The sequence below is a fragment of the Oncorhynchus gorbuscha genome, linkage group LG26, assembly GCF_021184085.1.
Source record: "Oncorhynchus gorbuscha isolate QuinsamMale2020 ecotype Even-year linkage group LG26, OgorEven_v1.0, whole genome shotgun sequence".
NCBI classification, from domain to species: Eukaryota; Metazoa; Chordata; class Actinopteri; order Salmoniformes; family Salmonidae; genus Oncorhynchus; species Oncorhynchus gorbuscha.
This window is the reverse complement of record NC_060198.1, coordinates 13,019,583-13,032,890: the sequence shown is the minus strand read 5'-3', so window position 1 is coordinate 13,032,890 and position 13,308 is coordinate 13,019,583. Positions and strand designations below refer to the sequence as shown.

Genomic DNA, 13,308 nt, shown 5'->3' with positions numbered 1-13,308 from the left:
TGTGCAGGGGAGGATAGCAGACGGAATGGTTAGTGCAGAATGGTGGATGGCATTTTCTACGTTAAGACAGTTGAAAAGAGATCTCTGTGGCTCTCAATAACATTCTCCCCACGTCAACTCTCTCTCTCTCTCTCAGATGGATGCCCATGAGGAGTTGTACTCCATGGCTGATGATGTGTTCGAGTCGCCCCCTATGTCGGCTTCCTACGGAGACCACCATGAGCCCTACCAGAGCCTGTAAGTAGCCTTCATTAGAGGGATGGGACATAGATTGAGGAAGTCTCGTTGGCTTCTGCACTATTTGACTTTAAGTTTATCTTTCTCTCCTCCACTCTTTCAACTTTTCCCTTCGCCTCATGTTTCTGTCTCTGTTTCTCTCTCTCTCTCTCTCTCTCTCGCTCTCTGTGCGTCTCGCTCTCTCCCCCTGTCTGTCTCTCTCCCTGTGTCTCTGTGTGCGTTTCGCTCTCTCCCTGTGTCTTTCTTGTCTCTCTCCCTGTGTCTCTCTCTCTCCCTGTGTCTGTCTTGTCTCTCTCCCTGTGTCTGTCTTGTCTCTCTCCCTGTGTCTGTCTTGTCTCTCTCCCTGTGTCTGTCTTGTCTCTCTCCTTGTGTCTGTCTTGTCTCTCTCCCTGTGTCTGTCTCTCTCCCTGTGTCTGTCTCTCTCCCTGTGTCTGTCTATCTCCCTGTGTCTGTCTCTCTCCCTGTGTCTGTCTCTCTCCCTGTGTCTCTCTCCCTGTGTCTGTCTCTCTCTCTGTGTCTGTCTCTCTCTCTGTGTCTGTCTCTCTCTCTGTGTCTGTCTCTCTCTCTGTGTCTGTCTCTCTCCCTGTGTCTGTCTCTCTCCCTGTGTCTGTCTCTCTCCCTGTGTCTGTCTCTCTCCCTGTGTCTGTCTCTCTCCCTGTGTCTGTCTCTCTCCCTGTGTCTGTGTCTCTCCCTGTGTCTCTCTCTCTGTGTCTGTCTCTCTCCCTGTGTCTGTCTCTCTCCCTGTGTCTGTCTCTCTCCCTGTGTCTCTGTGTGTGTGTGTCTCTGTTTCTGTGTGTGTGTGTGTGTGTGTCCCAGTAGGGACGTGTCTAAAACCCCCACCATGCATATTGAGAAGGCCGGGTCGCAGCAGCGGGGGCGTCGTATCGCCTCCCAGGTCAAGCACTTTGCCTTTGACAAGCCCAAGCGGCAGTACGGCATGGGCGTGGTGGGCAAGTGGCTCAACCGTCACTACCGCCGCAGCATCAGCAGCCAGGTGCAGAAACAGCTGGACGACTTCAGCAGCCACAGGTGAGGAGAGAAGGGAATACGCGCAGTACTTTCATACACACACACACAATCCACACCTAGTACTTCACATTTAGTGGGCATTCATTCATCTTTGAGAACCACATACGTGATTTTCGCTCTGCGGTGATGTCGTTGTGTACATTTTTCAAGTGATCCAATTCGAATAAGTAAAACGACCCTGCTGTGTCGTCTCCCTCAGACCGTACTTCACCTACTGGATCACCTTCGTCCACGTGGTCATCACCATCCTGGCCTGTGCTACCTATGGCTTTGCCCCTGTGGGGTTCGCCCAACACTCCACCTCTGAATTGGTGAGGGGTCCCATAGGGCCTAGGCAACTGGAACCCCTAATAGGATCCAAAATGGCTTCTGTAATCCAGTGGTTTCTGTGGTGGCTTCTGGCATAACTCTTTTGATCCACAATGGCTACCTTTTTAGTGATCTATTGCGCCGTCTCTCCTGACTGTGTTTTCTTGGTCTCCCTCCACAGGTGTTGAAGAACAAAGGCATCTATGAGAGTGTCAAGTTCATCCAGCAGGAGAACTTCTGGATCGGCCCCGGCTCTGTGAGTCACTGCTCTTCTATCGCACATGTCATACATACTGAATGTCTCTTCAGTCTTACATGTAGGGTCATAGGGAAAGGCTTATAGGTGCACATACCGTAGGCTTATGCTATATTAACACGCGCACACACACACACACACATACACACACACACACACACACACACACACACACACACACACACACTGTAATCTCCTCACTAAGTACCCATATCTGAATCTGATGGCCTACGTCTGCTGTGGTGTTGGTAGGTGCTCGGTGGCAGACGCACTTAGGCTTCAACAGGACACGCTAAAGAAGTTCTGGACTGACTCACGGGTACTTATTAACTAGTTATTTACTCACTTACTGCAGTGTACTTACTAGTGTGCCCTTCTGACTGTACTAGTGTGCCTTCTGACTGTACTAGTGTGCCTTCTGACTGTACTAGTGTGCCTTCTGACTGTACTAGTGTGCCTTCTGACTGTACTAGTGTGCCTTCTGACTGTACTAGTGTGCCTTCTGACTGTACTAGTGTGCCTTCTGACTGTACTAGTGTGCCTTCTGACTGTACTAGTGTGCCTTCTGACTGTACTAGTGTGCCTTCTGACTGTACTAGTGTGCCTTCTGACTGTACTAGTGTGCCTTCTGACTGTACTACTAGTGTGCCTTCAGACTGTACTAGTGTGCCTTCTGACTGTACTAGTGTGCCTTCTGACTGTACTAGTGTGCCTTCTGACTGTACTAGTGTGCCTTCTGACTGTACTAGTGTGCCTTCTGACTGTACTAGTGTGCCTTCTGACTGTACTAGTGTGCCTTCTGACTGTACTAGTGTGCCTTCTGACTGTACTAGTGTGCCTTCTGACTGTACTAGTGTGCCTTCTGACTGTACTAGTGTGCCTTCAGACTGTACTAGTGTGCCCTTCTGACTGTACTAGTGTGCCCTTCTGACTGTACTAGTGTGCCTTCTGACTGTACTAGTGTGCCTTCTGACTGTATTAAAGTACTTTCTGACTGTATTAAAGTACTTTCTGGCTGTACTAAAGTACTTTCTGACTGTATTAAAGTACTTTCTGGCTGTACTAAAGTACTTTCTGGCTGTACTAAAGTACTTTCTGACTGTATTAAAGTACTTTCTGGCTGTATTAAAGTACTTTCTGACTGTACTAAAGTACTTTCTGGCTGTACTAAAGTACTTTCTGACTGTTCCAAGGGACTTTCTGACTCATTCACACTTACTGACTTCATTTTGCCTCGAGAAACTTCACACTTGTCAGGTTCATATTCACTTGGACAGTAATACAGAATGTTCATTACAGAGAATGTGGTGGGCTGACCGTCAGTAACCCATGTTACAGTTTATGTTCTATGTAGGGTGTCAGGTGAAAAAGTGGGTGTTTTCTGATCAAGTAAGACGATGGCTCCACCGCATCATCCCACATAGGCCACAGTATGAAGAGTGTAAAGGGTCCCACACGACTAGTGGGTGGCTATAGCTCACATAACTGTAGCTGTGGTTTTGGTGGAAAACTATCTTTGTCTGTTCTGTACTGTGATGCACTAGGTGCTACCTTTTTGTATGGTTGACTATCAAAATAGGATCTCTTGACTACTTACAATACAGGAAAGAGGTCTAACGAACAGCTAAAACAAAGGCTAGGCCAGTAAGCCTAACTCTTTTTGGGGGGGGGCCTGGTTCTTATGTCAATTATGTGTCAGGTTGCCAGATTAACAGTGTATTCCTGTATTCTATCCCCCCTCACAGGAGGACCTAATCCACCTTGGAGCCAAGTTCTCCCCATGTATCCGCAAGGACAGCCAGATAGTCAGTCTCATCCAGAAAGCCAAGGACCAGGAGAGAGAGTCCGGTTGCTGTGTACAGAACGACAACTCAGGCTGTGTCCAGACCCTCAGCAACGACTGCTCGGTACGCAAACACACGTATGCAGTAGGCTCACATGCATATGTATTATTGTAGGCCCACACACATACACAGAAACCATTACTGTACTCCCACTTACGCTCCCTCCCTCGCTCTCTCTCTCTCTCCCTCCCTCCCTGTGTCACACTCACACACACTCTCTCCTGCCACCTAGAGACGAATGCTTGTAAACTTGATCAACTTGTGTCTGGCTGTGTTTATTCTGGTCTGTGTGTAGGAGTCCTTGGCCACCTTCATGAAATGGAGGGATGAAGATGTGGACATTCTGAGGTCGTCAGGCTCTGTGTGTCACCAGGACCCCAGGTACCGTCTTTGATACCGTTCTACTATCACGACTACGGTGGACACACACACACACACACACACACACACACACACACACACACACACACACACACACACACACACACACACACACACACACACACACACACACACACACACACACACACACACACACACACACACTGTCCTGACCTGACAAGGTAAAATTAACTCAAGAGAGTATCATAAAGTGTCTTCCTGCTATCTTATTTCCTGATGCATGCTGGGAACAGGACCTGTGAAGAGCCCGCCTCCGCAGAGCCTCACATCTGGCCCGATGACATCACACATTGGCCGGTGAGTGACAGGAGGATCGTCCATTGTTATGCTTTGTCTAACATGTATTGCGTGAACAGACATCGTCATACATTCCATTTCTACAGAATGTTGCACCCCGCTGTAGAGTGTAAGCCCCCCGGTATTAAAATATAGCAGTGGATGAGAGGTTACAGAGTAACCTCAGGGTCTTGGATCAGTGGAAACCAACACTAGCTTCTTCTCACCCTCCCTCCATCTGATCCCAGATCTGCACCTCCCCCCGCAAGACGAACCTGACAGGCTACAGACACATGGACTGTAACCTCAAGGGACGACCCTGCTGCATAGGCACTAAGGGCCGGTGTGAGATCACTACGAGAGAGTACTGCTCCTTCATGCACGGTTACTTCCACGAGGAGGCCACCCTCTGCTCCCAGGTAGGTGGGTGTGTGTCCGTCTGTCCGTACCGTCCGCCTGTCCTGTGGTGGGCGTTGTTTACAGGGTTCGTTTAATAACAGCCAGCTCCCTATCTGATCCGGTGGTCTCTCTTCGTTAACAGATCCACTGTCTGGATGATGTGTGTGGCCTCCTGCCCTTCCTCAACCCTGACGTCCCCGACCAGGTCTACAGGCTGTGGCTCTCCTTGTTCCTACACGCAGGGTAATCATACACTGTATTTCTATGGTACTTTTCTATACATGATATTGTTTTTAGCCTAAAGTGCTTGACAGTAAGAGTATGTCGACCTCGAGGTCATCTGACTGTAGTCACATCAGTACTTAGTGCAAATCCAAACACCATAGGTGGAGTCATGGGTTTTTGCTGCCCAATTGACCTGAACGGGAAAGTCTCTGTAATGCTCTGTTAAAGGTCAAATGCTGCCGTTTTATCTCAATATCAAATCATTTCCGGGGTAACAATTCATTAACTTACTGTGAATTGTTTTTAAAGAATATTGAAATGGTCAAAAATAGCTTCTAGCAAAGAGCAATTTCTCAAGCAATAATTTAGCTAAGACTATCTGGTAGTGGTCTGGGGAGGGGAAAACTTAAAATGTGCTTTTATTGGCAGAGGGGTTTGGAACTCTCTTTCTTATTGGTCTATTAACAATTAACAAATTTACTGCCTGCAAAACTCCATCCCACCAAAACAGCAGCTCTTACACTAAAAGGGCATTATCATTTTCACAATTTCACAATATTATTCCAACCTCAGTGTGGAAATATATATAAAACACAGGGAAATCATGTTTTTGACTGCACTGGGCCTTTAATACTTTGTGTAACCCTAGTTGTAGCCTACAACACGGCCCTGATTGTTCCTTGTCAGTTTGCATGGTCAGTGTGAACTCAGGGATATCCCATTGTATCCCACAGTCCCTAAGTATGGCCTTAACAGCAAATACTGCGTCGAGAGGATTCCCCCCACATGATTCAGATATGGGTGCTTAGCGAGGAGATTACAGCACGTGCTGGGGTTCGTGTGTGTGTGTGTGTGTGTGTGTGTGTGTGTGTGTGTGTGTGTGTGTGTGTGTGTGTGTGTGTGTGTGTGTGTGTGTGTGTGTGTGTGTGTGTGTGTGTGTGTGTGTGTGTGTGTGTGTGTGTGTGTGTGTGTGTGTGTGTGTGTGTGTGTTAATATAGCATAAGCCTACGGTATGTGCGTCTATAAGCCTATTTCCATGTGTTGTCCTCTGACTGGCCTCTTCCCTTTCCCTATGAAGCCTAGTCCACTGCCTGGTGTCCATAGTGTTCCAGATGACTATCCTGAGAGACCTGGAGAAACTGGCTGGCTGGGTCCGCATCTCCATTATCTACGTCCTCTCTGGCATCACCGGCAACCTGGCCAGCGCCCTCTTCCTCCCCTACAGAGCCGAGGTACATACACACACAAACACACACACACACACACACACACACACACACACACACACACACACACACACACACACACACACACACACACACACACACACACACACACACACACACACACACACACACACACACACACACACACACACACACACACACACACACACACACACACACACAGGAGCGCACTTACACACACCTGCTCAGCTAACACAACCGCCACTGCTAATCTCCATTGAGCTGGTCAGGTGTTTTCTAGGAAAGCTGGCGAGAGAGAGCGTTAACATCTCAGCTAGGCCCGGGCAGCCACTGAGCTTAACACGGTTACTGGACGATCTTTGGATAGGGAGATTACTGGACTGGACGTGACCCCGTCTGGAGGGTAAACGATCAGGACTTAACTGCCTCTGCCCTGTCTCCGTATCACCTGGAAGCTGGAACAGCACCATTACACGTGGCTTGAGAAAGCCATGGAGATCCTCTATTCATTTGTATGCTGAAAGCATTAGTGGAAATGCCATTGACAAAAACGTATTTCAATTGTGCGAACTGTCTGAATTTGCTAGGGCTGGCACAGTCGACGAGACGTTCTGACAGCCTGAGAAGAAGAGCCTTGGCTGCGGTAGCCAGATGTGGTGTGCCAGGGTCCCCCTAGTGAGAATGAGTTTCAATTCACTCCATGTAAACTGTAACGCTCCATGTAATCCAACACATTTTGCATTCCTTTTGTCCAACCTTTTGTCCAACACACACAACTGGGTCTCATGTTGATGTTGAATCACAAATGAGTGTTAACCCAGTCAGTCGACCCATTCGTTCTGTCTCAGACCATGTCCCGAGTCTCTCAAGTGTGGTCGCGCACACAAACACACTCTTACACGTTTTGTCATTCACTGACATTCCCATTGTCGCCCTATCTTCACCTGCGGAGGAAATGTCCAACTCTCTTGTGTTCCTGACCCGGGACACGCTGGTGCTTGTTGTGTTATCTGGACATGATCTAATCCAACCTCGCCCTTTTTCTTCTGCAGTGTGTGATGTGCTAATGGTAAGTTAGTCCAATCCCCCTTTGAGGTGAGGCAGCCGGCTTAATTGTGCCTGTGTGATAAGGAGAGAGCGAGAGCGGCAGGGACGCTCAGTCCAGGTTGCGGAGTCGACAGTAGGGTAAATGTGAATGGCACAGGAAGTGATCTCAGAGCGTCTTTGGACAGGAGACCCTGTTCCCTTGTCATCCCCTCTTATAGCTTTACCATATTGCTGTCCATTTGGCATAGGAAGTGTGGACAAGTTAGGTAAATGTTGTTCTATTTCTTCTGGTGTTCAGACTCCTTTCTGTATGACCAGACTGTAATAGCCCCCATCCATGCTAAACTTCATTGATGTACAATTGGATTCACTCGTAGTCCCAGTATGTTAGGTTGTAGAAATGAAGAGTGCAAATGGAAAGAAGAGAGGGAAAAGACTGGAAGGAAGAGGATGCGCTACAGTTTTGTGCTCGAGGACAAGGCTCAGTATCGTGGACCGGAAGCATTGTCTGTGACGTGGGCATTGCCAAGTGGGAGAAGAGTTGCTGTGGATGACCTAATTGGCGCAAACCAACCACTCCCAATTGGCCTCTGTAAAACGCACTCTCTTGCTCGCCACACATTACCCGAAGGATATGGTGTGGGTTAACAAAGGTCACTGCTACACTAAATCCAGATTCCTGGTCTGTTCAATTGTTGAAAAAGTAAATGGCCTGGTCTTCCACTGATTCCTACATACAGATTATGGACCAGAGTTTAGTACTCCCGAGGAGCACCTATTTCGGGAAGAATCTCTTTTTTTCTTCTTCATTTCTCCAGATTACCAGCTCTAAATCTGCAGCTGTGTGGCTGCAGCTGTGCGTCTTTGACATGATTTGGCGCTAGGTACGTCTGTCACTGTCCTAGTGTGAAGTTACTGTGAGGTAGCACTCAGAAATGTCACCGCTGCTGCACCAGCAGGACGCAGGCTTTCACACAACAGGAATAGCTCCAGAGACGTGAGGCGACGCACGGCTCCTCATCTCATCCACTTATAGGGCCCGGTTTGAGTAAAAGGGGATTATCCCATTGGTGGAGTAAACAAGACCCCGAAGCGGTGGCCGAGTCTCTATCCACTGTGGTTGAACACATCACAAATGAGGATTAGTTTTAGGTCTTTGCGATGTTGGAAACTAAATGTTTGTGTTTTATACCCCTAAAAGGGAGAAATGTATAAATAAGTCACATGGAGATGTGGCTATGGCTTCAAGTCACTTGTAATGTGTCTTTTCTCATAGAATCATCAGCCATTTACATAGGTACAAAATATGTTTCACAAATGCACTATATATTCTCTCAAATTACATAGCTGTTACAATTGTTCAATAAACCAGTAGTGTCTCATTTACACATTACAATGGCTCAATGAATACTTTATTATCCCTCTTTTAAATTGACGCTATGAAATGCAATGACAGGCCTTTCCAAATGCATCACGTATCTCACTATGTATTATCACCATGAATTATCCTTGTATATACTGTTCCTAAATGTATTAAGGAGTGCATGCAGGGTTCAATGTCAGCGAGAATAGCTTGGCACTTCTAAGCTCGTTAGTGTTGCAGGATGCTCTTTGTAGTTTTACAGGGGAGTCATATTTGCGCGATGGCAGCTGTGTGTCCTTCGGATAATCATGTTATTGCACACAGGCTCTAGACTTGGCTGAGGACACTGGGCCCAGAGTTATCTGAGGGCATCCGGTTTAACCAGAGCTTTGGTCTGCTAGTAACGCTTTATATTAGATTATTTATATAACAATTACATACTGTATTAATTCCTATCCGTATGCAAACTCATCCTATAACAACAAACAAATATGTATAACCTTGTAGTAATTCGTATTTAGTGCTTTAGATCACAACTTTCACATTTCACGAAAGTTTTCCATTGTTCCCATTCACCCACACACACACAGGAGCTGTGCGCGCGGTCACTCTCGGGGAACGCTCTGATCACGAAGTCACCTCGTGCAAGTGAGCAGCCTTCTAGAAAGCTCGCTAGCGAAACGGCTAATTTCGAAGTGGTCACGTACACATGGTTAGCATATGTTATTGCGAGTGTAGCAAAATGCTTATGCTCCTGGATCCGGCGGTGCAGCAGTATCTAACAGGTAATATCTAACAATTCCACAGCAAAACCTAATATCTAACTAAACCTAATACACAAGTGTAAAGGAATGGGATGAGAATATAGTCGTTTATTCAGTTCTGGTGGCGTTTTCAGAAATGCTTAATGATACAACAGTAACAGTCGCAAGTACTTCTTCAAAAAACTTTGAGTCACACTTCAATGCAGAAATTCAGAAGTCAAAAGTTGATACGTTCTGAAACTCAGCCTCTAAAGAAACAACTAGACGTCGCGACAGTAACACTTTCTAGTTCTTCAAAGGACTTTCCGAGTCACTCGTGAGAGCAGTAATTCAGAAATCAGAGAGAGTACAGACGTTCTGAAACTCAGCCTGTCAAAGGAAGTGTTCAATAGCCAAAGAAGCTTAGACTGTCGAGCGCTGGCTGGGGAATGATTGGATTCAGAGCACCCGTACAGCGTGTCTGGAACGTGTAGCCCGCGTGCCTAGGGCGTGTGAAAAACCTCACTCCTCCTCGCCCGTCCTTCTGGGAGGTTAGAATCTCAGATTAGCCATCTGCCCCGGTACGCCCACCACAGCCCTGACCTCAGTCTAATCAAGATGCCAGCTGTAGAACCATTGACCAAAGAACCATTGCTGTTGGTTTCAACCTAGACCTAACTATTAAGTAGTTACAACGGAAATGTACCTTAAATCATAAGGTTTAAAAAGGAGGCACAATGTAATACTCTTTTGTTATACTACTCCAACAATGACACATTCACATTTTTTGGAACATCCAACGTCACTGTAGACATATGAAAGTGAAGATGGTTAAAATGTCTGATGGTGTAATTTATATACTGATCACAACATTTGTTTGGGGACATCATACCAAAGATAATTACCCTGCTGCCAGGAAGTTAATTGCAGGGGTAAACCTCTCCAGACCCCTGAGCTGCATGCATTTGGATCAGTAGACTACCGAACAAATTCACTATTACACACAGACGTTAACATTTAATGCACTCAGCTGGTGCACTCGCTTCCCATTTTGCCCGATTCCTATTGTCCTCTGCTATAAGGGACTATAACAACTCCGCCTCGGTCATCTGCCTGCCCATTAGCAAGGAGTACATATGCTACCACCACTTCCTTCATGCTAATATACTGTAATGTATTTGATATGAATTTCAACAGATGCCAGTGAGCAGGATGCATGCATTTATCCCGGCATCTTCCGCTGATATGTCCCATGCTATGGTCAACAGTGACATTCATTCATGCACATGCTGTTCTTGTCACTCAATCATCCAGTGGTGACATCATCATTGAGTGAAACATCATCCCCGCCCTCCATTTTGTTTGGTCAGAGCAGGTGGATGTATGACTCCCTCTTTTCCCTCTCTCTCTCTGTCTTTCTCCGGTTATCATCCAGGTTGGCCCAGCTGGCTCCCAGTTCGGGCTGCTTGCCTGCCTGTTTGTGGAGCTCATCCAGGGCTGGCAGATGCTGGAGAAGCCGTGGAAGGCCTTCCTCAAGCTGGTGGGCATCGTCTTCTTCCTGTTCCTGTGTGGCTTGCTGCCCTGGATCGATAACATCGCCCACATCTTCGGCTTCCTCAGCGGCCTGCTGCTCTCCTTCTCCTTCCTGCCCTACGTGACGTTCGGCGACTTCGACAAGTACCGAAAGCGTGTCCTCATCCTGCTATCGCTGCTGGTCTACCTGGGCCTGCTCTCCTCGCTGGTCGTCTGGTTCTATTTCTACCCCATCAACTGGCACTGGCTGGAGCACCTCACCTGCCTGCCCTTCACCAGCAAGTTCTGTGAGAAGTACGACATCGACCATGTGGTGCACTAGGCTAAAGCACTCACTAAAGCGCTAACAGCTAATGCTAGCTGGCTTTAGAACCTGGACATTGACTAAAGCGCTAACGGCTAATAAGAGCTGGCTTTAGAACCTGGACAGGAAGCGCAGTGGAAAATACTTTTAAGGGAAACGGAACTTAAAGGGACAGCGCAACTGGTTCATATGCCCGTAAGCACCCAGGGTATCTACGCACATTGCATTCAAGACTGTACAGCTATGCTAGTTCCTCTGGAGAGAACGACTCGGTCTGAGCGTGGTGTTAAAGTGGACTTGGAAGACGACAGAGGATATCCTACCCTGTCGGTTCATAAACTGTCACGTTAATACTACAGAGGCCTCTTATTTGTTAATTTTTGTACTCATTTTCTACAACACTGGATGTATCTTAACACTACGTGATATAGCATTTCATTATGTTCAGATACTTTGAATTAGCTGTTCATGTGAGCATTTAATTATGGTATTGAATACAAGTCATACAGTTTGTCACTGGCTGGAGCATTGTTTCAACTTGAACCTGTCAATAAAATTGTGTTATTGTATCTGTAAATGATGCTTGTTCTTCATCTGAAGGATTGCCCTGACCTTCCAAATCCTGCCTTCCAAATCTGCCTAGGTTATTTATGGCAACAGCCACAGGTGCTTGGTAAATATACATCTAACTAATTCCAATTGAACTGTGTCACTGCCCCAATGACAAGCTGTTAGTTAAAATATAGGAAGGCTTTTCGGTTTAAGTGCACTACTAATTAAACACGTTGACTTGTTTTGGCCATAATTGTGGCGTTTCACTGGACATTGTGTTATAGCTTTGATACTCAAACGTTAATTAAACGAAATATCGTAAGATTATAGGATCTGACTGACCTTCCAAAAGGCAGTATGTGATCTGATCGAGCAAGGTAGAAAGTCCATGTTGTTTCACTTCAAACTACAATGTGCTTGCACTATATCTCTACAGATATATATAGTAATTATAGCACTTCAGTGCTGTCGAGGTAAATTACTTATCAATGTATTATGTGTATATATTTAAAAAGCGAACGAGAATCCATGTACTGTGTGCCTTGATCAGTGGCCATTGATTCAAGAAAGGCTGCTAGTCACTCTTTTCATTATAGATATCAAAATGGCCAACCAAGTTTCTGCCAACCTGGCCTGGTCCTGGTCTCTTAGATTATGACCCTCTCCTCTGGCAGCTGCCCACTCTTCACTGCTTAGGACGTATCCTGAGAGGTGGATTACTGCAGTGATGTGGATTATTTGAGCAGGATTTACTATGCTTTGTTAAGTCACTTTACACACCAGCAGTCAACTGGTGGCGTTAATGGCCGACTATGTCAATAACGTGCAATTCTTCACAGGTGTTGGTTGGACGATCGTTGAGTACTGTTTTACGTTGTCTTGTCATTTTGAGCATTTAAATGGTTGCGACTCTGTAATTTGCAAGGAATCTGTCCCTCTTTTCTTTTTTATTTGAACACTTTAGCACAGTCTGGTCCTCTTCATAGGAATTCACAGTGCCTTCTGAAATGTGTGTAATTCTTGAATTTGAGTGTCTGTAAATCGGCAAGCATAAATGCATAAGTCTGTAAATGCATTTGGACCAAATTGATGAGTTATTTATTTGGAATTTGCTCTTTTACTGAGATATTGTGATCTTATTGCTGTAGTTTTTTTTTAAAGACATTAGCCTTACGTGTATGTACAAATTCACACAATGTTCTTAAAAATAAATGTAATAATGTTTTCCCTCGTGTGTGTCTTGAGCTCATAGATTCAACTACCGGTAACCTTTCCTGACTTTTGTGAAAATGGCTCAAGGAACTACTACTTTGGATCTATGCTTCTGAACTATTTCTCTTGACAATCGCATTCAGCCGGGTCGTGTGGTGGTGCTTGAAAAGCGAGGAATAGAAATACTGTTGTAGATTCACCCTCTTCAAGAGAAATTTACTCTCCACAACTTTAATCTCTGTGGGTCACGTTTTTGCAAGCGGAGAAGTTGAAAACAAGTTGCTTTGTCCTCTAAATCTGCCATTTGTTAACCATAGAAACCCTACAGTGTCATGCATTTCTACATTCCTAATGAAAGGGAAATAGTCC

General features: G+C 46.0%; 1 protein-coding gene across 6 annotated transcripts in view; it reads left to right on the top strand.

Annotated features, from left to right (window-relative positions):
• The window catches only part of LOC124015482 (inactive rhomboid protein 2-like), a 53,023-nt gene extending 40,071 nt beyond the window's left edge, over positions 1–12,952 (top strand). For 5 of the 6 annotated variants that reach the window (XM_046330690.1, XM_046330693.1, XM_046330691.1 and 2 more), the window contains 11 exons: positions 137–237; positions 1,054–1,266; positions 1,466–1,577; positions 1,757–1,831; positions 3,577–3,738; positions 3,971–4,056; positions 4,311–4,374; positions 4,602–4,772; positions 4,895–4,995; positions 6,056–6,209; positions 10,774–12,952. In XM_046330690.1, coding sequence (XP_046186646.1) covers positions 137–237; positions 1,054–1,266; positions 1,466–1,577; positions 1,757–1,831; positions 3,577–3,738; positions 3,971–4,056; positions 4,311–4,374; positions 4,602–4,772; positions 4,895–4,995; positions 6,056–6,209; positions 10,774–11,193 — 1,659 coding nt within the window. In that variant the 3' untranslated portion in view covers positions 11,194–12,952. The remainder of the gene's footprint in view (positions 1–136; positions 238–1,053; positions 1,267–1,465; positions 1,578–1,756; positions 1,832–3,576; positions 3,739–3,970; positions 4,057–4,310; positions 4,375–4,601; positions 4,773–4,894; positions 4,996–6,055; positions 6,210–10,773) is intronic. The other variant, XM_046330689.1, reaches the window with a different exon arrangement.
• Positions 12,953–13,308: the final 356 nt, after the last annotated feature.